The 25,146-nt window shown below is 43.3% G+C and overlaps 1 protein-coding gene across 2 annotated transcripts; it reads left to right on the top strand.

The window, feature by feature from the left end:
* The first annotated feature begins 106 nt into the window (after window positions 1-106).
* LOC140271394 (PHD finger protein 20-like) lies at window positions 107-23,514 on the top strand. Of its 2 annotated transcripts, XM_072366599.1 has the most exons (18): window positions 107-208; window positions 1,649-1,728; window positions 2,582-2,753; window positions 3,667-3,751; window positions 4,320-4,393; window positions 4,472-4,706; window positions 4,788-4,871; window positions 6,118-6,177; window positions 7,124-7,307; window positions 7,377-7,486; window positions 7,563-7,685; window positions 7,907-7,975; window positions 8,505-8,647; window positions 11,031-11,130; window positions 12,051-12,246; window positions 12,328-12,544; window positions 15,221-15,434; window positions 15,854-23,514. In XM_072366599.1, exons 2-18 carry the CDS (start codon window positions 1,649-1,651, stop codon window positions 15,988-15,990), a joined length of 2,283 nt encoding a protein of 760 aa, XP_072222700.1. In that variant the 5' UTR covers window positions 107-208; the 3' UTR covers window positions 15,991-23,514. The 2 variants fall into 2 exon arrangements, with proteins under 2 accessions (XP_072222700.1, XP_072222701.1); XM_072366600.1 differs by lacking the exon at window positions 7,907-7,975.
* The last annotated feature ends 1,632 nt before the right edge of the window (window positions 23,515-25,146 follow it).

The following is a 25,146-nucleotide window of genomic DNA, read 5'->3' as shown; positions in this document are numbered from 1 at the left end:
GTGTTGTAAAGTATAAGCTCTTTTTCATAGTTTCCTCTCCTTTCTGGTTTCTTTTACCGCTCGATAGGAAGCTGAAACGGCTTTCTTGAACAGCACCGCCGCAGAACCGGATCAACAGTTTGGCCGAAGTCAGGAGAGCCGCAGTTCTGCTCTCGCGCATGCGCAGTTCAGTCATCACACTAAGTGCAGCTCAGAAGTGGCTCCAGAGGTAAACAAGCTTTTATGTTACTTATTAACATGTCTAACGCCAAAATTTACCTTTAGGCAAGGGCAATAGCTTTATGAAAGCTTCCGGCTCCAGAGCAGCTCACAGCACCACGCGAAGCATGTACGCGCGTGCAGCTGTCACTGCGACTTTTCAGACTGAGCTAGTTCACCTCAGCTGAGGCTAACTGTTAGCTGCGTTAGCTTATCTATTCACTGTCAATGGAGATTCAACTCCGTTCAACTGCACGAGCGAATGAGAAATTTCGAACATGTAATTGTCGGCCTTTAAACTGAAGTGTAGTTTAACGAAGTGTGGCTGTGAAGTGTTTTGCGCTTCGTCCTGTGTCACTGCTTTCTGCTTTTTGAGGCTAACACTGTCACACAGCATTAGCATGTTAGCCGCTGTCAAATATGTGAGCGGATCCAGGGGGGCGGGGCACTACGTTATCTGACAGCCGAGATGTCCAATGAGAAGGCGCCTTGGCTTTTCAGTGGCCAATCAGCTTCTCTCAAATAGAAGCCTGACTAAATTTGCTGGAGTGTCAAACATACTTGATCTGAGTTTCTTGAATTTATTTAACAGCGTTTCTAATGTTTGCTCTTTTATGATCTATATACAAACATTTAGAAAAAAACAAGCGAAAAAGCTCGACTGGACCAGTTATTGGAGACAGTGGGGTTGTAATGGTACCGTGTATCTGCTGTCATCACGTAACACAGCGTCGAGCGGACGTAACCGTAACGTCATTGCAACAGCTTTTGTTGGAGAGAAAAAAATCAGGCTTTTGTACTTTTTATGGGTGAAAGTTAACTGTGACTCTCAAACTGTGTCTCAAACAAAAAACGAGCAGCGTGATCAATAAATGCAAATCCCACACAGTTTGTGATGAAGAGAATGAGAATTTATGGACATTTTATGTGTTAAACTCAGAAATGAATATGTATCAACATGGTAGAGTTATATTCAATTTAAGATAATCTAAATTTGAAACGCATCTAAATCTTAAATGTAGTGGAGAAATATAGGATTTTAAGGATGAGGCCATCCATAAAATCAGAAACAACCCTGAAATTATAATAAATAATAATAATAAATGAAAGTTTCTGTTGCTCCTCCTGCTTCACGTCTGTGTTACCGTCCAATTTACAGCCGACCTTCTGTTAAAAGGTTTTATTCTTTTCTGAGTGTTTTAGAGACAAAATGCATGTAAGATGTCCCTGAAAATGTGTTGAAGATAACAAGATAAATCTGCAAATGTGGGGAAGTTCAGACATTTTGTTCAGGCACACGGTCGTAAATACCTGACCTGGACAAATAAAGAGCTGAAATGCCACACAAATACTGGATGAGATGACCCCCCCCCACACACAGAATGTAGAATAAATCAATAATTTTATCTGTAAAAAGAAAATACTTTAACTTTTCGTCTTTTTCTGCCAGATGAAGACTCCACCCGACAGGTCGGGAATCACCTTTGAGGTCGGAGCTCAACTCGAAGCCCGAGATCGACACAAGAACTGGTCTGCATCACATGCACGCACACATGCACACGCACACATGCACACACGCTAACACAACAACAACGCATTGTAATGCTTTATTTTACAGATCTTGTATTTTCCAACAAACCTCTTAAAAACTTCCCCAGACTTCCTAAAAGCAGCTGCAGCCATGAATAATCTGCCTGTTCGGGGGTTAATCAGAGTAGATTTCTGTTTGGTAATCTGTTGATAGTTAGTTGGGTGACCTGTTAACAGTTAAAGAGACGATCTAACACTGTGTAACATGCAGGGAGCGTTTGAAGCTCAGAGACAGTTTATCCACCACAGGCAAACATTTACCTGAACATTCAGGACCTTTGGTGGGTATCGACACGATTTTACTGTTTTTTAACTTTTAACTTTGACTTTCTTGGATTGTTCTTGTAATTTACAGCCGGTCCTGAAGTTTTTCAGGAAATAAGCAGCAGAAGCTATGATGTGTGGAATAAAATGTGATTAAAACAGAAAAACGCACCCTTTCCAAGCCCATTTCTGTCTGAACTTCATGTGATTTTTTTGGGTAATTCTATCGATTATTATTATTGTATAACTGAGTTTTTATTAGTAATTGGATAAAAAATACTTTTGCCTTATTAAATCACAAAGGCTGACATTTCAGACAGATTATTAACCTTTATTTAACCTCTGGAGATTAGTTTTCTCCATCAAACGCAGCCGGTTGTGCTCCAGTAAGAACTGAGCGCGTGAAGCAGGGCGACCGCTGAGCCGAACGCGTTGGCGGCTGAACGCCGCATCGAAGCTGATCGTTTCCATCGTTTCTTATTGAAAAATCTTAATCTGAAAGAGATTTATGTGTTTGTGCTGCTGTCAGGTACGCTGCCACCATCGAGAAGATCGACTACGACAAAGAGCGGCTCCTGATTCACTACCGTCAGTGGAGCCGGCGGCACGACGAGTGGTTTCACTGGAGCTCGCCGTACCTGCGGCCGCTGGAGCGGGTCAGCCTGCGGCGGCAGGGCCTGAACCCGTCACAGGAGCAGCCGGTACACACCACACACTGCCACTATATCTGGGATTAGAGTAAGAAACAAAATGCCAACATGACCGCAGCCTTAAATTCAACGAGACGAAAGATGAAGGACGTTGAAGTCTCTTCTCCAGGTTTAATGTGTCTGAGTTTGAAAGGTGAAACAAACAGATGCTGTGAGAGGATCTGAGTCATTGGACCGGAAACTTTGAAACATTTGGGGATATTTTTCTGTGTGATCACACGAAAGAGTTTAATTAAGCTGCTGTTTTATTTCCAGCTCTGCGTCTCCGTTATCTCAGGTTTGGTTTCCACGTTTAGCTTTATGTTTATGTTTATGTTTATGTTTTTGAGTTTTTGAGATGTTTATGTTTATGTTTAGCTTTTGAGTTTTTGAGATGTTTATGTTTATGAGTTTATGAGTTTTTCAGATGTTTATGTTTATGAGTTTTTGAGATGTTTATGTTTATGAGTTTTTGAGATGTTTATGTTTATGAGTTTTTTAGTTTTTCAGATGTTTATGTTTATGAGTTTTTGAGATGTTTATGTTTATGAGTTTTTGAGATGTTTATGTTTATGAGTTTTTTAGTTTTTCAGATGTTTATGTTTATGAGTTTTTGAGATGTGTATGTTTATGTTTATGTTTATGTTTATGTTTATCTTTTGAGTTGTGCTGCCGGAGTAGTTGTTGCTCTTTTGGTTTAGCGAGCTCCAGAATAAACATCTGAGCAAAGAGATGTTCTCCTCTAAAGAGCCGAGTATCTCCAGCACATTTTGAGTTAATTTATCTGAGGCACACTTCCTGGTCAGCTGAGAGCAGCACACACTTTATTTCTTATTTCTTTATTTCTTACATTTAAATAGAAATAAAATCACCAGATCTTTGCAGCTTCTGTCTCAGCATGTAAATCAGTTTTTGCTTGTCTCAGGTGTTTGTGTCGGGTATGAAGGTTCTGGCCTGTTGGACGGACTGTCGCTTCTATCCGGCCAAAATCCTCCGGGTCAACAGGGACGGTGAGGCTCAACTTTGATCTTTCGCTCCAGTTTTATCTTTCTGTGTCACAGCTGAAACCTTCGGGGGGGTTTATTGACCGGCAGTCTTGCTTTTCTTCCTGCTGTTTCTCCACTTATGGCGACAGATTTTGATTTTTTTTAAAGAGAAATTAATTAAATTAATCCGATCAGAGTATTTTAATGTGTCTCTGATCATCTCGGCAACTCAGATTCCTCTAAAATATAAGCCTGTTCTTAAAATAACCTTTAATAATAATTAAAGGTTAGCACTGAATCTTTCAGGAGGAAATAGTTTTAGTAGCTGCCGGTTGCCTTTAGTTGTGTTTCCATTCATTTGTCATACAAATTTGAAGTGAAATTACATAAAAATGTGTTTCCATCAGCTGTTTTGGACGCACTGCAGCCCTGAAACGCAAAAAGTAGATGTTTGATAAGAATTTAATGAGACTAAAACACAATATTTTGGGTTGATTCTGTTTGCAATGAAGTAATAATCAAATTAAACATAGGAAATCTGTTCTTGCATTTCCTGTTACAGCAGCTTTTCTGAAACTTCTTCCTCTTTCAGACTCGTGCACGGTGCGTTTCTTTGACGGCGTGGTTCGGACCGTGAAGCCCACAAAGGTCAAACCCTTCCAGAAAGTAAGGAAAGCTGCTCTCTGATTGGTCCTCATCTGGCTGTTTCACAGCTTTAAGTGTGTGAACATGTGTGTGTGTCAGAGGTCCAGATCTGAGAAGAGTGCGGTGGGAAGTGAGGGATGGGAGGAGGGCGAGAGCGAGGAGGAGGGAGGTGAAGGAGGAGGAGAAGAGGAGACGGAGCAAAAGGGAGAAGACGAGGTGGAGGAGGCGATGACGTCAGAGGAGAGAGAAGGAGCCCAGGAGGATGAGGAGGAGAGGAAGAGGAAGGCAGAACCCTCATCCTCTCATCTACCAGCGAAGAAGAAGACAGATGAGAGTAAGTCAGATGACCTCTGACCCCACAGTTTGTTCATATTAGTCATTCTTTTTGAGCGAAAACCGTTTTTTTTTCTTTCAGGTCGAGGAAATGGAGTTCAGAATCAGCCAATCACAGCTGACTCCGCCCTGGCAGCTCTTCCTAACCCCCCCCACATCGACAGAGGTACCCAGAATCTAAGATGCATGAACTGCACCTGCTGACACGATAAGTCATGGTGATATTCCACTGATTATCTGATTATCTGAGCTCTGAGCAGCTCTGCAGAGCTCAGATACGTCACTTTTAAACATAAATGAGCTGAACAGAAGTGCAGGGTGAGCGTGTGTGTGTGTGTGGGGGGGGTCGTGGGGGGTAGCTGAGGCATTTAACTTTATGCAGCAACTTTAACTGGCAGCTGTGACATGCTTCCTGCTGTTCTTCATGACTCCGGCCCGTCCAACAGACCATAATAAGCTCAGCTAATACTGTGTGTTTGATGGCTGCAACTGGAGCCCTGCACAGGACTGTTTTCTCCCGCTAAACTTTGAGAATTTATGCCGCGCAGCAATAGAAATGCATTGATTTTGTGTCCCGCAGGAGAAAACATTTTATAGGTTTTTAATAAAGAGATTCATCTGAACAACTGGGAAACTTCTCCTAATGTCAGACTTGCCTTGCTTTGTCTTTGTGCTGTAAAGACCTTCTTTGAGCTTCCTTTCCACATCATTTATTGACATCCTGTTGCTAGGATACATCCCGCGAGATTTGAGGCCAATGCAGCCCTCCAGTTGCAACAGTCCCAAAACAAAAAGAAAAGAGCTGCAAACCATGAGTGAAGCGTACAAATAAAAAAAAAAGCCCATTTGGACCGTTTTTTTTAAAACTCATTGCTTTAGTCCTCAGGAAAAGGCTCATTTTGAATCTCATACAGACCCCAAACGTGGCTGTTCACTCTCCTTTTGTTGGTGGCTCTTCATGAAGCCACTTTTTTGGTAATTTGAACTGTTTTATACCAACCACCAGTAAAATTTAGGTAATTTACCCAGAGGTTTGACTTGGAAGCAGTAACTCGGCTCTCTGTGTTTCAGTAGCTGTCTCTGGTCCTCAGAATGAGTTACAGGGTGAAGATATGTGGAAGCCACTGTCAGGTCTATCATTCTTTAAATATTTTCTACTTGCTTCCCTTTTTGTGTGTGTGTGGCTTTGCCTTTGTGGCCTCTTTAAATAACATTCACGTGCACGTCTGCAGGGCTCATCAGTGATCCTGCAGCTGTAGGCGGAGCCAAATTCTCCAGTTTTACTTTAATGTTCTTAATTGTTGTGTCAGATTCAGGCTGTATTTCTTCAACACTTCGCTGAAGCGTTGGAGCGAACTCTGAGTATGAAATTCACAGTTTTGAGCCGCTGATTGTGCCCCTCTGTTCCTCAGATGTCCTGTTGGAGCGCCAGGCTCACCTGCCAACCACACACAAGTTCAGCAGAGAGCCACGTAAGTACCGGCAGGCTCCACCAAACACAAAACTGGGTTTCTCTGCTCGCACATCCTGACCTGCTTCCTGCTGCAACGAGCAGGAAAACGTCTCAAAGAGGGCGTTTTTTTAGTTTGAACGCCTCGTTTCATCCTTTAACACCCAGAAACCATCCCATGCTCCATGTTTTCTGGCTTCTGTGCAGCGTTAAAGCTCGTTTCAGTATTTTTATCCAGCTTTCTCGCTGTTTTTTTCACCATCACCAGCTCCCACAATTGCTCATGGATGCTGGAGTGTATTCAGCACGGCCATTTTAAAACGAGTGCTGACTGATCCAACACTTAGAGCTGTGAGGGAAACTGTCCAAACGCTCTAAACTGTGATGATAAACTTAATAAATGTCCGTTCAAGTCTTTAATAATAAATGTCTTTATTTGGGCTTGTCTTGTAATGTTAAAAACTCACTTTTGAGCTCGTAACCACACATCGGATGGCTTTTTTCTGTTGAATAAAACATGTAAAACACTCTAATGCACAGATGTGAATACAGTTTGCTGAAAACTTTGTTCGATTACAGAAGAAACAGCATCACATCTGAGCCTCTTTAATGAAACGGTGCCAGCCAACATGCAGCACGTGTAGTTTCTGTCCCCTTTAGGTCTTTAACCTTGTATGAGAATGTGATCGAAGATAAAAAGTCTGGAGCCTGGCTCTGTTTGTGATTTTAAGACAAATCCTAAAATCTCCTGGGAGCCAGTCGCCTGACAGTGATGGGAGCTTGCTTACCAGAACGTGTTAATCGTCTGCCTGCTGCATTTGGTGGAGCTCTGAGGCGTGATTTTAGGACCTAATTCAGGAGGCGCTGTCATCACTGTCTCCGCCCTGTTGGTGCTTAAAACCACTCACTAATCTGGGTTAGACAGTGGACTCGAACAGCTGAATATCTGTGCCCTTCTCCTCTCTCAGTGTACCGGGTCATAAAGAACCAGCCTCCTCCCATTCTCTCCATCGAGCTGGACCACAACCCCTTCAAGTGTCCAGCGCCTGGCTGCTCCAAGTCGTTCAGGAAGGCCAGTCTGCTGCACTACCACATCAAATACTACCACTCTGACCAGCAGCTGGATGGAGGCAGCGAGCCGGAGGCAACCAGGTCAGTTCTGATCCAACAGCTGGAGCTGGGCGCCGTGTCCTAACGCTCACCGGGTCCATGTTGTTGCAGGAGGAAGCGTTCTTCCACCGAGGGGGCCGACTGCATGCCAGGCAAGAAGACGGAGAACCGGAACAGCAGCTGTCACCGTGGCGACAGAGAGCAGAGCATCATGGGAGCAGGTGGGGCGGCAGCGAAGTCTGATAACCGCAGCGATCAATGTGCAACACGCTCCGACTGTCTGACTTCTTTCAGCAGAGGTGAAGAAGGAGGGAGGGAGGGAGAAACCCGGAGGGCAGGACCGAAAGGAGAGGAAGCACTTCCTGAGAGTCAAACTAAAGAAGAAGAAAAAGAAGAAGAAGAAGAAGAAGAGCCCGTCAGGTAGGAGCCGGTGTGAAATCCTCTCCTCCTCGCTGTTCTGTGACTGAAAATAAAATCTGAATCAGGTCTGCTGTGAGCGGTTGGAATTAAAGCTGAATAACCTGTTGTTTGGGAGCTTTTTGGTCAGTTTCTCAGATATTTGTCATATTTTCTACTCATCCAGTTCAAAGGGTTCAAGAGTAAAACTGAGTTTGATCATTCGGCTTGTTTCTGATCACCAGGACTTGGCAGCAGCGATGATGAGAACTCTGACAGACCTCCCATCACTCTGAAGCTTTCACATCCACATGGTGGGAACTCAGACACACTGATACAGTGCTGTGAAAGAAAGTGCACCCCCCCCACACACATATATATATATATGATGAGCTTTTAACTGTAACCCTGGCAGACCTCTGAGGTCAACAAATCAACTTTTGTTGGAAGTGTTCAGGTCCAAATACAAGCCCTGGGGTGACCGAGCCTTTTCTGTTGCTGCCCCCAGGCTCAGGAATAAACTCCCCCCCCCCCCCCAGATGTGTCTTATTTCTGACCTGGGCCTCTTTAAATCTAAGCTAAAACCTACTTATTTCAGATGGATTTTAATACCCAGTAGAATGCTGACACTTTTATCTTATTATCTTATTCAATTTTGCTGTATTTTATTGCATTTACTGTTATTTTATTGTTTTTAATTATTCTTTTCTTTATTTATTATCTGCTGTAAAGCACTTTGGTACCGAAACGGATTGTTGTAAAGAACTGTATAAATAAAGTACATTTACATTTACATTTACACATATATGTACACCTAAAAAAACAAATCTGTGCTTCTTTCAGTTGACGATGGCAGTGATTGGTCAACACTAACAGCAGAGAGCGGAGAGGACACGCCCTCGTGGCTGGCTGCCATGGAGACGGATGAGTGCGAGGTGGTGAGGTGTGTGTGTGAGGTGGATGAAGAGAACGACTTCATGATTCAGGTGAGATCCAAACACAGACGTTCCTGTCCAAGAGCAAAATTTATTCATTCAAAGTTCTTTGAGTTCTAACCCAAACCCATTTACTGACAGTCAAAGTATACCAGTAAATTCTGTGTGCCGTTACACTCTAATGTGTCATATTCATGTGTGAACCGGCTTAAAGGAACCTTAAAGGAACCTTAAAGAAACCTTAAAGGAACCTTAAAGGAACCTTAAAGACACCTTAAAGGAACCTCAAAGGAACCGTAAAGAAACCTTAAAGAAACCTGAAAGAAACCTTAAAGGAACCTTAAAGGAACCTTAAAGAAACCTTAAAGGAACCTCAAAGGAACCTTAAAGGAACCTTAAAGGAACCGTAAAGAAACCTTAAAGAAACCTGAAAGAAACCTTAAAGGAACCTTAAAGAAACCTTAAAAGAACCCTTAAAAGAAACCTTAAAGAAACCTTAAAGAAACCTTAAAGACACCTTAAAGAAACCTTAAAAGAACCCTTAAAAGAAACCTTAAAGAAACCTTAAAGAAACCTTAAAGGAACCTTAAAGACACCTTAAAGGAACCTTAAAGGAACCTTAAAGGAACCTTAAAGACACCTTAAAGGAACCGTAAAGAAACCTTAAAGAAACCTGAAAGAAACCTTAAAGGAACCTTAAAGGAACCTTAAAGAAACCTTAAAGGAACCTCAAAGGAACCGTAAAGAAACCTTAAAGAAACCTGAAAGAAACCTTAAAGGAACCTTAAAGGAACCTTAAAGAAACCTTAAAGGAACCTCAAAGGAACCTTAAAGGAACCTTAAAGGAACCGTAAAGAAACCTTAAAGAAACCTGAAAGAAACCTTAAAGGAACCTTAAAGAAACCTTAAAAGAACCCTTAAAAGAAACCTTAAAGAAACCTTAAAGAAACCTTAAAGACACCTTAAAGAAACCTTAAAAGAACCCTTAAAAGAAACCTTAAAGAAACCTTAAAGAAACCTTAAAGGAACCTTAAAGACACCTTAAAGGAACCTTAAAGGAACCTTAAAGACACCTTAAAGACACCTGAAAGGAACCTAAAAGGAACCTTAAAGACACCTTAAAGACACCTTAAAGACACCTTAAAGGAACCTTAAAGACACCTTAAAGACACCTTAAAGACACCTTAAAGAAACCTTGAAAGAACCCTTAAAAGAAACCTTAAAGAAACCTTAAAGGAACCTTAAAGACACCTTAAAGGAACCTTAAAGGAACCTTAAAGACACCTTAAAGACACCTTAAAGGAACCTAAAAGGAACCTTAAAGACACCTTAAAGACACCTTAAAGGAACCTTAAAGACACCTTAAAGACACCTTAAAGGAACCTTAAAGGAACCTTAAAGACACCTTAAAGACACCTAAAAGGAACCTTAAAGACACCTTAAAGACACCTTAAAGGAACCTTAAAGACACCTTAAAGACACCTTAAAGGAACCTTAAAGAAACCTTAAAGAAACCTTAAAGGAACCTTAAAGACACCTTAAAGGAACCTTAAAGGAACCTCAAAGGAACCTTAAAGGAACCTTAAAGGAACCTTAAAGGAACCGTAAAGAAACCTTAAAGAAACCTTAAAGGAACCTTAAAGAAACCTTAAAAGAACCCTTAAAAGAAACCTTAAAGAAACCTTAAAAGAAACCTTAAAGGAACCTTAAAGGAACCTTAAAGACACCTTAAAGGAACCTTAAAGGAACCTTAAAGACACCTTAAAGGAACCTTAAAGGAACCTTAAAGACACCTTAAAGACACCTTAAAGGAACCTAAAAGGAACCTTAAAGACACCTTAAAGACACCTTAAAGAAACCTTAAAGGAACCTTAAAGACACCTTAAAGACACCTTAAAGACACCTTAAAGGAACCTTAAAGGAACCTTAAAGAAACCTTAAAGAAACCTTAAAGGAACCTTAAAGGAACCTTAAAGGAACCTTAAAGGAACCTTAAAGACACCTTAAAGACACCTTAAAGGAACCTTAAAGGAACCTAAAAGGAACCTAAAAGGAACCTTAAAGACACCTTAAAGACACCTTAAAGGAACCTAAAAGGAACCTAAAAGGAACCTAAAAGGAACCTTAAAGACACCTTAAAGACACCTTAAAGACACCTTAAAGGAACCTTAAAGACACCTTAAAGACACCTTAAAGACACCTTAAAGGAACCTAAAAGGAACCTAAAAGGAACCTAAAAGGAACCTAAAAGGAACCTTAAAGACACCTTAAAGACACCTTAAAGACACCTTAAATGAACCTTACAGGAACCTTAAAGACACCTTAAAGACACCTTAAAGACACCTTAAAGGAACCTTAAAGGCAGCTGAAGCTCTACTGTAGAGCAGCATCAGACGGAACCAGTGATGCTGCTGGACTTGTGTTGTGTCTGCAGTGTGAGTCGTGTCTGTGCTGGCAGCATGGAACCTGCATGGGTCTATATGAAGACAACGTTCCACACAACTACATCTGCTACTACTGCAGACAGACCTCAGGTAAGATCTGCACTCAGAGTGTTGCTTTGAACTGTTTGAGGACTTCAGTCATCAGCAGTTCTGTTTGAATCCGTTTGATCCAGCCTTCATTTCTTTAGATTTTCCTTTCTGAAGCTCTTTCACACATTTTCTGCTTTTTCCCTCATCTTCAGTCCTTGTTCCTGAACATTTTCAGTGTTTTTTCTTTGTTCAGCCACTGAACTCTGACCTTTGACCCATTCAGGCAGAAAAAAGGCTCCTAACTCAAGGGATGAACCAGTGTTGTGTCGACACAGAACAGACAACTTAGCAAAGAAGCCATTTTAAACTGGATCTTTAGGCACTTTGTCACAGAGACACATCATTTGTTCCCATTTCTTTAGCTGCATCTATGAAAAACAGCAAAGAAAACACAGTTTGACAGACAGAAAATAGGATTTCTGCAGCAACAAGGTGATTCCCAAAGAGCTATTAGCTGAAAACTTGGCATATCTCAGCATGGTGTGCAGTGTGTCCTTAAAACATTTGAGGAAACTGGACAAGTGGAGGACAAAAGAAGAAGTGTCAGGCCTAAAAAACTATCTACAGCAGATGAACAGGATCTGAAAGTGATGTCCTTAAGAAAGAGGAAAGACTTTCATAAGAGTGTCTGCTGAGGTTTTATTTCATGTAACATTCTTAAGCATCATTTGTTTTTTGTCTCATTTGTTGCTGTTGTAATGAAGTTTTTCTTTCCCAGTTTGGACTAAACTGAACCAGATGTGCACCAAAGTGTTTAAAGTTGGTCCGTTTTATATATTTATAGAGAGATATTCTGTCTCTGAGACCTCAGAAAAATGTGGAAAAGGGTTTGTTGTCCTCACAGCTGGATTCTTTAAAAGAATCCTTAAAGGACAACACCTGCGTTTGGTGAGTTCATCCGTTTCCTTCCCAACCCTCAGGTTGGAGGCGAGCTCAGCGCTTCATGTCCGAACCGGACGTGCTGATCTCGGGTCACATGTTCGGCCTGTCCTGCGTGAAGGAGAACTACTCGGAGATCAACGCGTCTAAGATTTCACACACCGGCCACCTGCTGGCGCAGACTCACGGCCTCAGTCAGGTGCTCAGGGGCCTGCAGCTCAAGATCAGCCTGTTACAGTGAGTAAGCCTCACCTGCAGCTCGGCTGTCTGAGTCCGCAGAGACCTGTGTTCAGTCTGTCCGTCTGTCCGTCCGCACAGCTCTCCATCCCACCCCGACCTGCAGCTCTGGAGGTTGCCATGGAGACAGGAGGAGGGGCTGCGACTGACGTCCAGCCCGCGAGGAGAGCCGCCCATCTGCTACGTCAGCAGCGAGCACTGCTATCAGAAGCCCGGTGCATCGTGGGTAAAAGACGAGGAGAAGGACGAGGAAAGGCCGGCGGCGGCAGTGAAGCTGGAGGCCGACACCGAGGAGAAGGTAGAGACAGGAAGTGATTAAGTGTCAGGAAGTTCTGTTCATGACAGCAGCGGCGTCAGTCAGATGTACCGGCATGAAGTGCATGAGTCACGTGCGCGGTTACTTTACCAAAGCAAAGCTACGGTCGGTTTCTAAGAGCTCAAAGTGCTCAGAGACCTGTTCATGGCCTCGGCCACACTGAATAAAACAGGCTGAAAGTTCGCAGATCGTGTTTCTTCTCACCACCACCAGATGGCAGACGTGTTTTATTTGAATTAAAATGTGGAAATGTGCTCCATCCGAGGGTAAAACCCTCTTTTTCAGTCCATTCAGAAGCTGTTTCATGTGCAGGTGTGGTTTATTCCTCCTTTGTTTCCTCGTTAATTAAGGTTTGGAGTTCATTTCAGGTGTTTTTCTGTTTGGAAGCTGAATGGGACACGCCTTAAAGGGGAACTCCGGTGTTTTTAAACCTTATTTCTGGCACGAAATACGTTCATCTCCTCACTGAGAACAGTTTGGTGAAAGTCGGCGTCCTTCGGAAGATATTTAGATAACTCGAGATCTGAAGTGGTCCCAGTAGAGTGCCTGTGTAGAAATCCCTCTGTTAGCTCTCCTATAGCTGCAAGTAGCCACATAACAGCAGCTATGAGCTAACAGAGCTATAGCACACGTTCATTCATTCATATCATGCCAGAAATAAGGTTTAAAACTACCGGAGTTCCCCTTTAATGGAGCTGGTGAACAGAATCTAATGAATCTAACAGAACTGGTGTCCAGATGGATGTTTTTAAACTCAGGTGAACCCTCTAATAGCGGCCAATGAAATTATGTCCCGTGTTTACTGTCCTTTACTGTAAAGAGACTTTCACATCGGATGTGCTCTCATGCAAGCTCCATCCCAGTTTGGTTCCAGTTGTAATGTGACCGAAAAGATATCCCAGAAGTAGCTCCTTCTTCCAGCTGCAGATTGGGTTGAAGGATGTTTCCCTCGAGCTGCCAGAGGGAAGCTCTGGCTTTGCTGTAAGTGGGGAGGAGGAAATGAGCAGCTAAGGTGGTTCAAGATATCCTCAGGAGTCTGAGGAGGCTGCACCTGGCAATATGTCTGAGGTCCTTATCTAACTGTGATTGTTGTAAACAACTAAAATCAGAATATGTAACAGTGTCCAAATGTGTGATAACCGGCTGGCTTTTTGAAGCAGGAAGGTGAGCTCAGTGAAAGAATGACACATTGAGCTCATCCTCGTGTGAACTTTAAACCACAGATTCAGTTCTCCAGAGCAGCTTCAAAGCTGCTTCTGCTCTTTTTTTTAAGCAAAATTTAGAATTATGTTGTTTGCAGCCTCTAATGAGTAATAAACGCTCTCCAAAGGAAAGCGAAGTGAAGAAAAGAGCAAATCTTGGCTCAGAGAGACGCAAACCCTCAGTGGAAGCAGCTCGTAACAGCAGCACGAAGCTGCTTCTGTTGCTATGAGACCACTGGCTGCCAGTTTGAGCTTTATTCTGGTTGATGTGGAACTATTTTTGCTTTCTGCTGCTCTGAGTGTGTGACGGTGATGGAGAGAGCTGCAGAGGCCTGATGTTAAAACACAAAACTGCAGAAAACATCCCGACTCTTCTGAACACAGAGATCACACAGAAACTCGTTGTTTCCAGCTTTATTTAGTCACTGATTCGCTGGAAAGAAAACCCACGAATACCCTCTAATTTTCATGATTATATGGGAAAAGATTGAATCAGTTTTAGGTCAAATTACTCAACAGTTTGCAGATATTTATCGGCTCCAGCCCCCATCAGCATTGAAGGGAACACAGCATCAGGTTTACATGCTCATTTTTATCGAAGGTCATCGATATTTTGACAGTTTCAGGGTTTATAAGCGGTTCAGGGAGCTTTAGACGTCCTTTTCCCTCATGAATCAGACCTGATCCCCCACTGAGAAGGTGTCTTCATTCCAATAAAAGCAATAAAAGAGCTTTGTGAAACGTTAAAGCAGCTCTGAATGAAAATGATCGAGAATTAGCGCCGTAATCAAAGCTTAGAACTTAGACTTAGAAAACTTTAATGTCCCTGAGAGGCGATTTGTTTTACAGTCCAATCATTGACATATAATCTATAAACAGACATTGAAGCAGACATTTACATCTATATGTCTAACCCATAAACACACATCAGTTAAATATAGAACACTAAAATAGAGCATATTGCCCTTCCCACCAAGCCTAATAAATAAATCTACAGCACTATTTATCTGATAACATGTAAGTCAAGTACAGGAAGAAGGATATTTCACTTCCCTAGAAGGCCTAAAAAACAGAAATAGGTAAGAACTACAAATATTTGTCTAAATCAACAGCACTATTTATGAAATACGCAACATCAGTAATCAAATACAGTCAGGAGTATATATTGCACTTCCCTAGAAGCCTATGTGTCATAAATAAATTAAACTGCTACTAATATTGTTCTAGTCGTACATCTTATTTAATTGGGTTATTGCCATTGGAATGAAAGAGTTTTTTGCTCGGTTGGTCCTGACTTTAGGGTATCTGAAAGTGTAGCTAAAAGGTCCAACACACGTGTGTTTTTGTTCCTTTTTTCTGCTGGATCAGGATGTTATTTTACACACATCGTGCTTCGAGCTCCCTCCCCGTGACGGGTTCATATCTCTGACCTGATGGCGTCCGTCTGTTTCTGCAGGAGATAAAAGCTGAAGAAGTCGACGAGCTGCCGGCCGCCGCCACCGCGGATACAAACGCCGCGACGCACCACGACCTCAACATAAAAGAGGAAAACCGCGACCTCACGCACACCGCGTCGGTGGCCGAGTGTCAGCTGAACCTGCTGGAGCACGTCGAAAGTCTTCACCACCAGATCAGCGCCAGGATGGACCTGATCGAGAGAGAGCTGGACGGTAACGCAAACATCATGCTGACATAAGGGGCTTTTACCCGTTATACAGAACACTTTGTGCACATGGAGGGGGACGAAAACAGTCACAATCACAACAGAACCAACTGGAATACATGATCCAATCAAATCAAAGTCATTAATCTGACCCTGAGGAACTCCAGAAGTTTCTCTGGTGTGGGAGGAAGATTCAAACTGAAGAACAAACTGGTTTAAGTCACATCTATCTGATAGATTCCAGCCTGATGCAGCTCCTTTAATCCCAATAACACAACTGCTTCTTCTTCTACTGAATTACAGCTCAGCCTATACCGCCCCCCTCTGGCGACTTTACACAGCCGAGTTTATTCAGTCAAAAGCAGGTAATGAACCGACAATAAGAATTATGGACAGAACTTATTTCTCCCTCCTCTCTTCCTCCAGTGTTAGAGTCCTGGTTGGACCACTCAGGCGAGCTCGAGCCTCCGGACCCTTTGTCCCGCCTCCCGCAGCTCAAACAGCGAATCAGGCGGCTGCTGAGTGACCTGTGTGTCGTGAGACGCCTGTCGGTCTGCCGCTGACTCCTCCCGACCTGCGGCGGGCCTGAATGAGTGGGGAGAAAACTGTGTTTCTGTTCGGTTACAGGACAGCAGCGCCCCCTGATGGAGAAAAGGTGCGCTGCAACACAAAGTGACTAAACACGCATCACAAAGCGCCTCCAGCAGGACTTCCCACTGTGTGGTGATGACAGGGTGGATTATTGCTTCTTATCCGCCGCTGTCGCTCATGCCTGTTTGTTTGAGTCGCTGAGCTGACACCAACGCATCATTAGCTCATTTTGCTCAACTGTGTCATGATATTTTCTAGCATCAAATTGTAGCAAAACGCACAAAGGTTGAGTTGGATAAATGAGGTTGATGTAGTTAAAGCAGTAACAGAGAGATAGTTTTATAAGTCGGATATTTCAAAAGGCAGAGATTTTGTAATTGCACTAATGTCAATACTAACTTACTATTTTCCTTTTGTAATTTAAAACAAAAAGATTTTTAAGGTTTGTTCAAACCAGAAAGTGTTTTAAAATATTTCTACAAACCAGCAGCTTTGCTTTAGCTTTGTCCACTTCTCCAGGATATTTCCTTCTTTCAATGGAAGAGAAGAGCGGTGCAGAAGTGCTTTAAATCTGCTTTATTTCTGATGGCCAGCAGGGGGCGACGCGTGGGAAACGTATGACCCGATTACAATTCCTCCCCTTGGTGCTGTCCCTCTATTTTTGGGATGAAAGAGTAGTGACCACAGAGCCCATCAGCCGGGCCCCTGGGGGCCATTTGAATGATAAGATGACCCCCAGCAGAAAAAGGAGGAATTGGGCTTCTCGCTTCATTTTTACCTCATTAAACAATTCCTCTGAAGTGTAATTATCGAGTGTCATGTTAGTTTGTACAGATTGATGCTCGTTTTTGTTAATTTTGGTCCAATTTCGCACAACAGCAGCATCAGAGCACGGAGCTGGATGTGTTCAACTTCTGAGGCTTCTGTTTGTAGTTCTAAGCTGAAATATCTCGTCTGTTTGATGAGAAAAGATGAAGGAACATGTAATTGTGGCGGTGATGGAGTCTTCCAGGCTCTGTTAGTACCTGTTAGTATTCACAGGGAAGCGGTCTGAGGTCTCCTTGATGCCTGGGTCATGTGATAATGTCCCAGTGGTGCCACCCTGATCAATAACTAACCGCTAACTACCCTGTTAATGATCTGACTCGTTGTGGCTGGAGTAAAACCAGATTTATAGCAGCTTTGTGTCAGACTGCTGCTGTAAACTGAGTGGATAATACATTCCCTGGTGTTATCAGGTGTGGTTTGATCCACTTCCTGCTCCGTTGGCTTCGTCCAGTGTTGACTAACCCGTTAGCTCTGTTTAACCCCTTAAATCACTGTGAGCTGAAAACGAACAAAACACATGCATAAACTGCTTATTCCTTTCCTGATTTATTTCTATATTTATACTCTTAAGACTCTGATTATTTTTCTAAGAACTATAATCAACTATACACGTTATGAGCTTAGTATTTTTTTATTATTATACCTTTTTTAATGGGAGAAAGTCCCCTGAACACGAAGGTAGCATTTTACTGTGAAAATAACATTATCCATTAAAAATAAAAAGATATTTAACTGCACCAGCAATCAAAACCTGTTTTTGTCGCCCTTTATGAACCAAAACCTTTATTCCCTTTTTTTACTCATCTTACAGGACAATCGTTTCTAAAAACCTTCGACTCAAAGTATAAATTAAAGTAAGAAATAGATAATAGTTATTTTTTTAAATAAAACCAGAGGAGTGAAACCAGGTCAGATGTAGACTCACTTTAAACAATCACTTGCTTTGTGGCTGCACGAATGGTGCGTTTACTGACCTCCACCCCCCAAAAAAAACGAGCTTTCTTAGTGCTATACACGTGGTGCGTTTACTGACCTCCACCCCTCCAAAAAAACGAGCTTTCTTAGTGCTATACACGTGGTGCGTTTGCTGACCTCCACCCCCCCCCAAAAAAACGAGCTTTCTTAGTGCTATACACGTGGTGCGTTTACTGACCTCCACCCCTCCAAAAAAACGAGCTTTCTTAGTGCTATACACGTGGTGCGTTTACTGACCTCCACCCCCCAAAAAAGAGCTTTCTTAGTGCTATACACGTGGTGCGTTTACTGACCTCCACCCCCCCAAAAAACGACCTTTCTTAGTGCTATACACATGGTGCATTTACTGACCTCCACCCCCGAAAAAAAGAGCTTTCTTAGTGCTATACACGTGGTGCATTTACTGACCTCCACACCCCCAAAAAAGAGCTTTCTTAGTGCTATACACGTGGTGCGTTTGCTGACCTCCACCCCCCCAAAAAAGAGCTTTCTTAGTGCTATACACGTGGTGCATTTACTGACCTCCACCCCCCAAAAAAAGAGCTTTTTTAGTGCTATACACGTGGTGCGTTTACCGACCTCCACCCCCCAAAAAAAACAGCTTTCTTAGTGCTATACACGTGGTGCGTTTACTGACCTCCACATCCCAAAAAACGAGCTTTCTTAGTGCTATACACGTGGTGCATTTACTGACCTCCACCCCCCAAAAAAAGAGCTTTCTTAGTGCTATACACGTGGTGCGTTTACTGACCTGCACCCCCCAAAAAACGAGCTTTCGTAGTGCTATACACGTGGTGCGTTTACTGACCTCCACCCCCCCAAAAAATTTGCTTTCGTAGTGCTATACACGTGGTGCATTTACTGACTTCCACCCCCCAAAAAACTAGCTTTCTTAGTGCTATACACGTGGTGCGTTTACTGACCTCCACCCCCCAAAAAACGAGCTTTCGTAGTGCTATACACGTGGTGCATTTACTGACTTCCACCCCCCAAAAAACGAGCTTTCTTAGTGCTATACATGTGGTGCGTTTACTGACCTCCACCCCCCAAAAAACTAGCTTTCTTAGTGCTATACACGTGGTGCGTTTACCGACCTCCACCCCCAAAAAAATTAGCTTTCGTAGTGCTGTACACGTGGTGCGTTTAATGACCTCCACCCCCCAAAAAACGAGCTTTCTTAGTGCTATACACGTGGTGCGTTTGCTGACCTCCACCCCCCCAAAAAAGAGCTTTCTTAGTGCTATACACGTGGTGCATTTACTGACCTCCACCCCCCAAAAAAAGAGCTTTCTTAGTGCTATACACGTGGTGCGTTTACTGACCTGCACCCCCCAAAAAACGAGCTTTCTTAGTGCTATACACGTGGTGCATTTACTGACCTCCACCCCCCCAAAAAACAAGCTTTCTTAGTGCTATACACGTGGGGCGTTTACTGACCTCCACCCCCCCAAAAAAGAGCTTTCATAGTGCTATACACGTGGTGCGTTTACTGACCTCCACCCCCCCAAAAAACTAGCTTTCTTAGTGCTATACACGTGGTGCATTTACTGACCTCCACCCCCCCAAAAAACAAGCTTTCTTAGTGCTATACACGTGGGGCGTTTACTGACCTCCACCCCCCAAAAAACTAGCTTTCGTAGTGCTATACACGTGGTGCGTTTACTGACCTCCACCCCCCCAAAAAATTTGCTTTCATAGTGCTATACATGTGGTGCATTTACTGACTTCCACCCCCCAAAAAACGAGCTTTCTTAGTGCTATACACGTGGTGCGTTTACTGACTTCCACCCCCCAAAAAACTAGCTTTCTTAGTGCTATACACGTGGTGCATTTACTGACTTCCACCCCCCAAAAAACGAGCTTTCTTAGTGCTATACATGTGGTGCATTTACTGACCTCCACCCCCCAAAAAACTAGCTTTCTTAGTGCTATACACGTGGTGCGTTTACCGACCTCCACCCCCAAAAAAATTAGCTTTCGTAGTGCTGTACACGTGGTGCGTTTACTGACCTCCACCCCCCAAAAAACGAGCTTTCTTAGTGCTATACACGTGGTGCGTTTACTGACCTCCACCCCCAAAAAAATTAGCTTTCATAGTGCTGTACACGTGGTGCGTTTGCTGACCTCCACCCCCCAAAAAACTAGCTTTCTTAGTGCTATACACGTGGTGCGTTCACTGACCTCCACCCCCGAAAAAACTAGCTTTCTTAGTGCTATACACGTGGTGCGTTCACTGACCTCCACCCCCCAAAAAACGACCTTTCTTAGTGCTATACACATGGTGCATTTACTGACCTCCACCCCCGAAAAAAAGAGCTTTCTTAGTGCTATACACGTGGTGCGTTTACTGACCTGCACCCCCCAAAAAAAACAGCTTTCTTAGTGCTATACACGTGGTGCGTTCACTGACTTCCACCCCCGAAAAAACTAGCTTTCTTAGTGCTATACACGTGGTGCGTTCACTGACCTCCACCCCCGAAAAAACTAGCTTTCTTAGTGCTATACACATGGTGCATTTACTGACCTCCACCCCCGAAAAAAAGAGCTTTCTTAGTGCTATACACGTGGTGCGTTTACTGACCTCCACCCCCCAAAAAAAGAGCTTTCTTAGTGCTATACACGTGGTGCGTTTACTGACCTGCACCCCCCAAAAAACGAGCTTTCGTAGTGCTATACACGTGGTGCGTTTACTGACCTCCACCCCCCCAAAAAATTTGCTTTCGTAGTGCTATACACGTGGTGCATTTACTGACTTCCACCCCCCAAAAAACTAGCTTTCTTAGTGCTATACACGTGGTGCGTTTACTGACCTCCACCCCCCAAAAAACGAGCTTTCGTAGTGCTATACACGTGGTGCATTTACTGACTTCCACCCCCCAAAAAACGAGCTTTCTTAGTGCTATACATGTGGTGCGTTTACTGACCTCCACCCCCCAAAAAACTAGCTTTCTTAGTGCTATACACGTGGTGCGTTTACCGACCTCCACCCCCAAAAAAATTAGCTTTCGTAGTGCTGTACACGTGGTGCGTTTAATGACCTCCACCCCCCAAAAAACGAGCTTTCTTAGTGCTATACACGTGGTGCGTTTGCTGACCTCCACCCCCCCAAAAAAGAGCTTTCTTAGTGCTATACACGTGGTGCATTTACTGACCTCCACCCCCCAAAAAAAGAGCTTTCTTAGTGCTATACACGTGGTGCGTTTACTGACCTGCACCCCCCAAAAAACGAGCTTTCTTAGTGCTATACACGTGGTGCATTTACTGACCTCCACCCCCCCAAAAAACAAGCTTTCTTAGTGCTATACACGTGGGGCGTTTACTGACCTCCACCCCCCCAAAAAAGAGCTTTCATAGTGCTATACACGTGGTGCGTTTACTGACCTCCACCCCCCCAAAAAACTAGCTTTCTTAGTGCTATACACGTGGTGCATTTACTGACCTCCACCCCCCCAAAAAACAAGCTTTCTTAGTGCTATACACGTGGGGCGTTTACTGACCTCCACCCCCCAAAAAACTAGCTTTCGTAGTGCTATACACGTGGTGCGTTTACTGACCTCCACCCCCCCAAAAAATTTGCTTTCATAGTGCTATACATGTGGTGCATTTACTGACTTCCACCCCCCAAAAAACGAGCTTTCTTAGTGCTATACACGTGGTGCGTTTACTGACTTCCACCCCCCAAAAAACTAGCTTTCTTAGTGCTATACACGTGGTGCATTTACTGACTTCCACCCCCCAAAAAACGAGCTTTCTTAGTGCTATACATGTGGTGCATTTACTGACCTCCACCCCCCAAAAAACTAGCTTTCTTAGTGCTATACACGTGGTGCGTTTACCGACCTCCACCCCCAAAAAAATTAGCTTTCGTAGTGCTGTACACGTGGTGCGTTTACTGACCTCCACCCCCCAAAAAACGAGCTTTCTTAGTGCTATACACGTGGTGCGTTTACTGACCTCCACCCCCAAAAAAATTAGCTTTCATAGTGCTGTACACGTGGTGCGTTTGCTGACCTCCACCCCCCAAAAAACTAGCTTTCTTAGTGCTATACACGTGGTGCGTTCACTGACCTCCACCCCCGAAAAAACTAGCTTTCTTAGTGCTATACACGTGGTGCGTTCACTGACCTCCACCCCCCAAAAAACGACCTTTCTTAGTGCTATACACATGGTGCATTTACTGACCTCCACCCCCGAAAAAAAGAGCTTTCTTAGTGCTATACACGTGGTGCGTTTACTGACCTGCACCCCCCAAAAAAAACAGCTTTCTTAGTGCTATACACGTGGTGCGTTCACTGACTTCCACCCCCGAAAAAACTAGCTTTCTTAGTGCTATACACGTGGTGCGTTCACTGACCTCCACCCCCGAAAAAACTAGCTTTCTTAGTGCTATACACATGGTGCATTTACTGACCTCCACCCCCGAAAAAAAGAGCTTTCTTAGTGCTATACACGTGGTGCGTTTACTGACCTGCACCCCCCAAAAAAAAACAGCTTTCTTAGTGCTATACACGTGGTGCGTTCACTGACTTCCACCCTCATAAAACCAGCTTTCTTAGTGCTATACACGGAAAACTATCTTTGGAGAATAAGGTCAGTCCCAATAACCGGCGGATGGATCGACGCATCCATCCAAAGAAGTTAAAACACGTCTTTAAATCATTTATTTCTCCATAAAATACCCTCCTTTTTACCCTCCTCAACAGAGACGTTCAAATTAGATTCAGACCGAAGTCAGCAGAAAAGAGGCTGAAGCAGCCGACTCGATGACACCTGCTGGTTTCACGGATATTTTTGACATTATGACCCGACCACAGCTGGAGAAAAATGTGGAGCTGGACAGTGATTCTTGCCTCCTTTTGAGGAGTGAATCCAAAGCTAAAGACACCTTCAGTGGCTCATAGGAGAAAGTAGTTGTTGTGTTTTAAAGGAATCAGTCGTATTGCACTTTAAGGCACTTCTGCAGCTGCTTTATGTCTGATAGGAGACATCTTCAACATACATTCTGCCTCCAGTTTGAATTCCTCTTCCTCCTTGTATGATATTGATCTTCTTCTCTGGGCTCCTGTCAGTTCTCTTTGATTGGATCTCAGTGATTGGACTAAATCTCACACTTTCAGGCCTTTTTCAGCGTTGTGCTTCCCTCAGTTTGGTGTCCACACATTTGAACCAGAGCGTCCTGTATGTTTTCAGTCTGTATGTACAGAATGTGTTCGTTGTTCTGAGTCCGTTTTCCGTTACAGTAACTGGTAACACGAGCAGCTTTAACATGTAAATACGTCTAACTGAATGTTTCAAACACTTGTACAAGATGCTGACTCTATAAAGCTCATCTATTTTGATGGAGAGATTGTTTTGAATCTACGATGGAGAGAAAAAAACAGCAAGTTTTTGTTCATTTATTCGACTTTTTCTGTTCCTCAGCAGCAGTCTTAACTCCAGATAAAAGCTGATGTTTTAGAACCTTTCGGTTGCTTCTTGTCTCTCATTTGTTAGACTTTTTTTCCCATTCGATCACCGCTGTAGTCCAGTCCAGATGTTCCTCATCAGCTCAGACCAGCATGTTACAGTTGGTCACAGGCTCACCTCCACCTGAGTCCCAACAGCTGGTTTCTTTTTATGTTCACGCTGTTTAAAGTTTAAAGTTCAAGGAAAGGTTTTTCTGAGGAATTCCAGCTTTGAATAAAAATGTCAAATTTCAGTCCATGTTGGTGTCGTTTGTTCATGAGTCCTGATTCTTCACCAGAACCTCAATACATACCAATCAAACTCTTCATTTAAACATTTTAAACATTTACAGAACTGTGCAAAAGTCTGTACTACATTCCCAGGAAATAATTTCAGTGATTTATTGAAACTTCAACACAGCCTGAACTCTCTTAGATGAGTTTTCTTGTCATTTCTGTAAATAAACTTCAGGAAAAGGTTGTACGAGTGTCTCAGAGATGGAGATTCCTCTTCCACCCACAGTACATAATCTGGGTAAATACTGGCTCCTGTATGGCACTGATATGTGTGCCAGAAGTAGCCGGCCCTAACCTGGGTTACAGATGTTCCCCACATGTAAAAGGATGGCTTTAATGTGGATTATGGTCAGAGTTGTGAGGGTAAGAAAATACAGATGTTGGTCATTTGGCTGAGTTTAAGCAGCCGCAGTCATCCTGAGTCGATGTTGTCCATCAAAGTCAAATATGGGACAAAGAAAACTGCAGATGTGGGACAAATTTAGGCTAAATGTAGCCCTGTGATGGACTGGTGACCCATTCAGGGTCTTGTGACATGCTTTGGTCAAAATAACACACAGACAATGCAGCAGCTGCTTTTTCAGTCATTAATTTACGCCTCTGCTCAAGCGGGTGATTTTAGGAGTGAACTAGACTCTGAACCCTCCCTTCTTCAGGCTCTGACGTTACAATATGAGAGAGCACACAGGAAATAATCTGAGAGCTCATCTGATCTCTCTGTTAGACTCGATGAGTCATGAAAGATCCAATTTATCCAAACGCAGCAGATCACAACCGCCGGTGTTAGAGCTTAACCTGCGTCCACGTTAACGGGCGACCTTCAGCACATGTTGGAAAACCCAAAGAAGACACTTTGCTGGCTGCTTTGGATTCAATTAAACTCTTAATACATCATGTTTGACTGTCGCCTTGTCAGAGAAAACTGTCACATATATATATATATATATGATGGTGTCTGGAAACATGAAATAAAAGACATTTTAAAAGTAAAATCTTCTGCTTTTATTACAAATGGCGGATCCTGCCCCCACGACATGAAACATGAGTTATCTATAAGGATATAAAACATTAAAAGAAGCACTTGTGGAACATTCCCAACTCATTTATTCCCTCGGTTAGGTTTCAGCGTCCCACCTCTGAGGTACAGTGAACGCATCATCAGCCAAAGCTGAAGACAGGCGGAGAAAAAGAGGCTGAATAACTTTGTCGGTTTACCAGTGGTTCACGGAACGTCACATTTTCTGACACGAGGCCCAAAACAAAATGTCAGGGATATGTTTTTCTGGAGTTCAAACCCCAAAATATACTTTCTTCAGAGTTTCTTCTGCCAGAACATACAGAAACCTTCTGACCGCCAGCTTTAAAACACCTGCAGCGCATTCATTTCATATTTATCACTTTGCTCCTACCAAAAACATCTCCAAGTTTAGTTTCCTGCTCCTAAAATGGGGAATTATTAAGTCTCTAAAGCTGTAAGATGAATGTAGTATCATTTTCCCCTCTGAAATGCTGGTGAACGTGCCAGTGTGGGGCTGTCAGCTCCGCCTGTGATCTCTGGACCGTGATAACGCCGCGTCGCTGAGT

This window comes from Leuresthes tenuis, unplaced genomic scaffold, assembly GCF_036924035.1.
Source record: "Leuresthes tenuis unplaced genomic scaffold, fLeuTen1.0.hap1 SCAF_16, whole genome shotgun sequence".
NCBI classification, from domain to species: Eukaryota; Metazoa; Chordata; class Actinopteri; order Atheriniformes; family Atherinopsidae; genus Leuresthes; species Leuresthes tenuis.
Note: the sequence above shows the minus strand (reverse complement) of the source record. Positions and strands in the feature narration are given on the sequence as shown.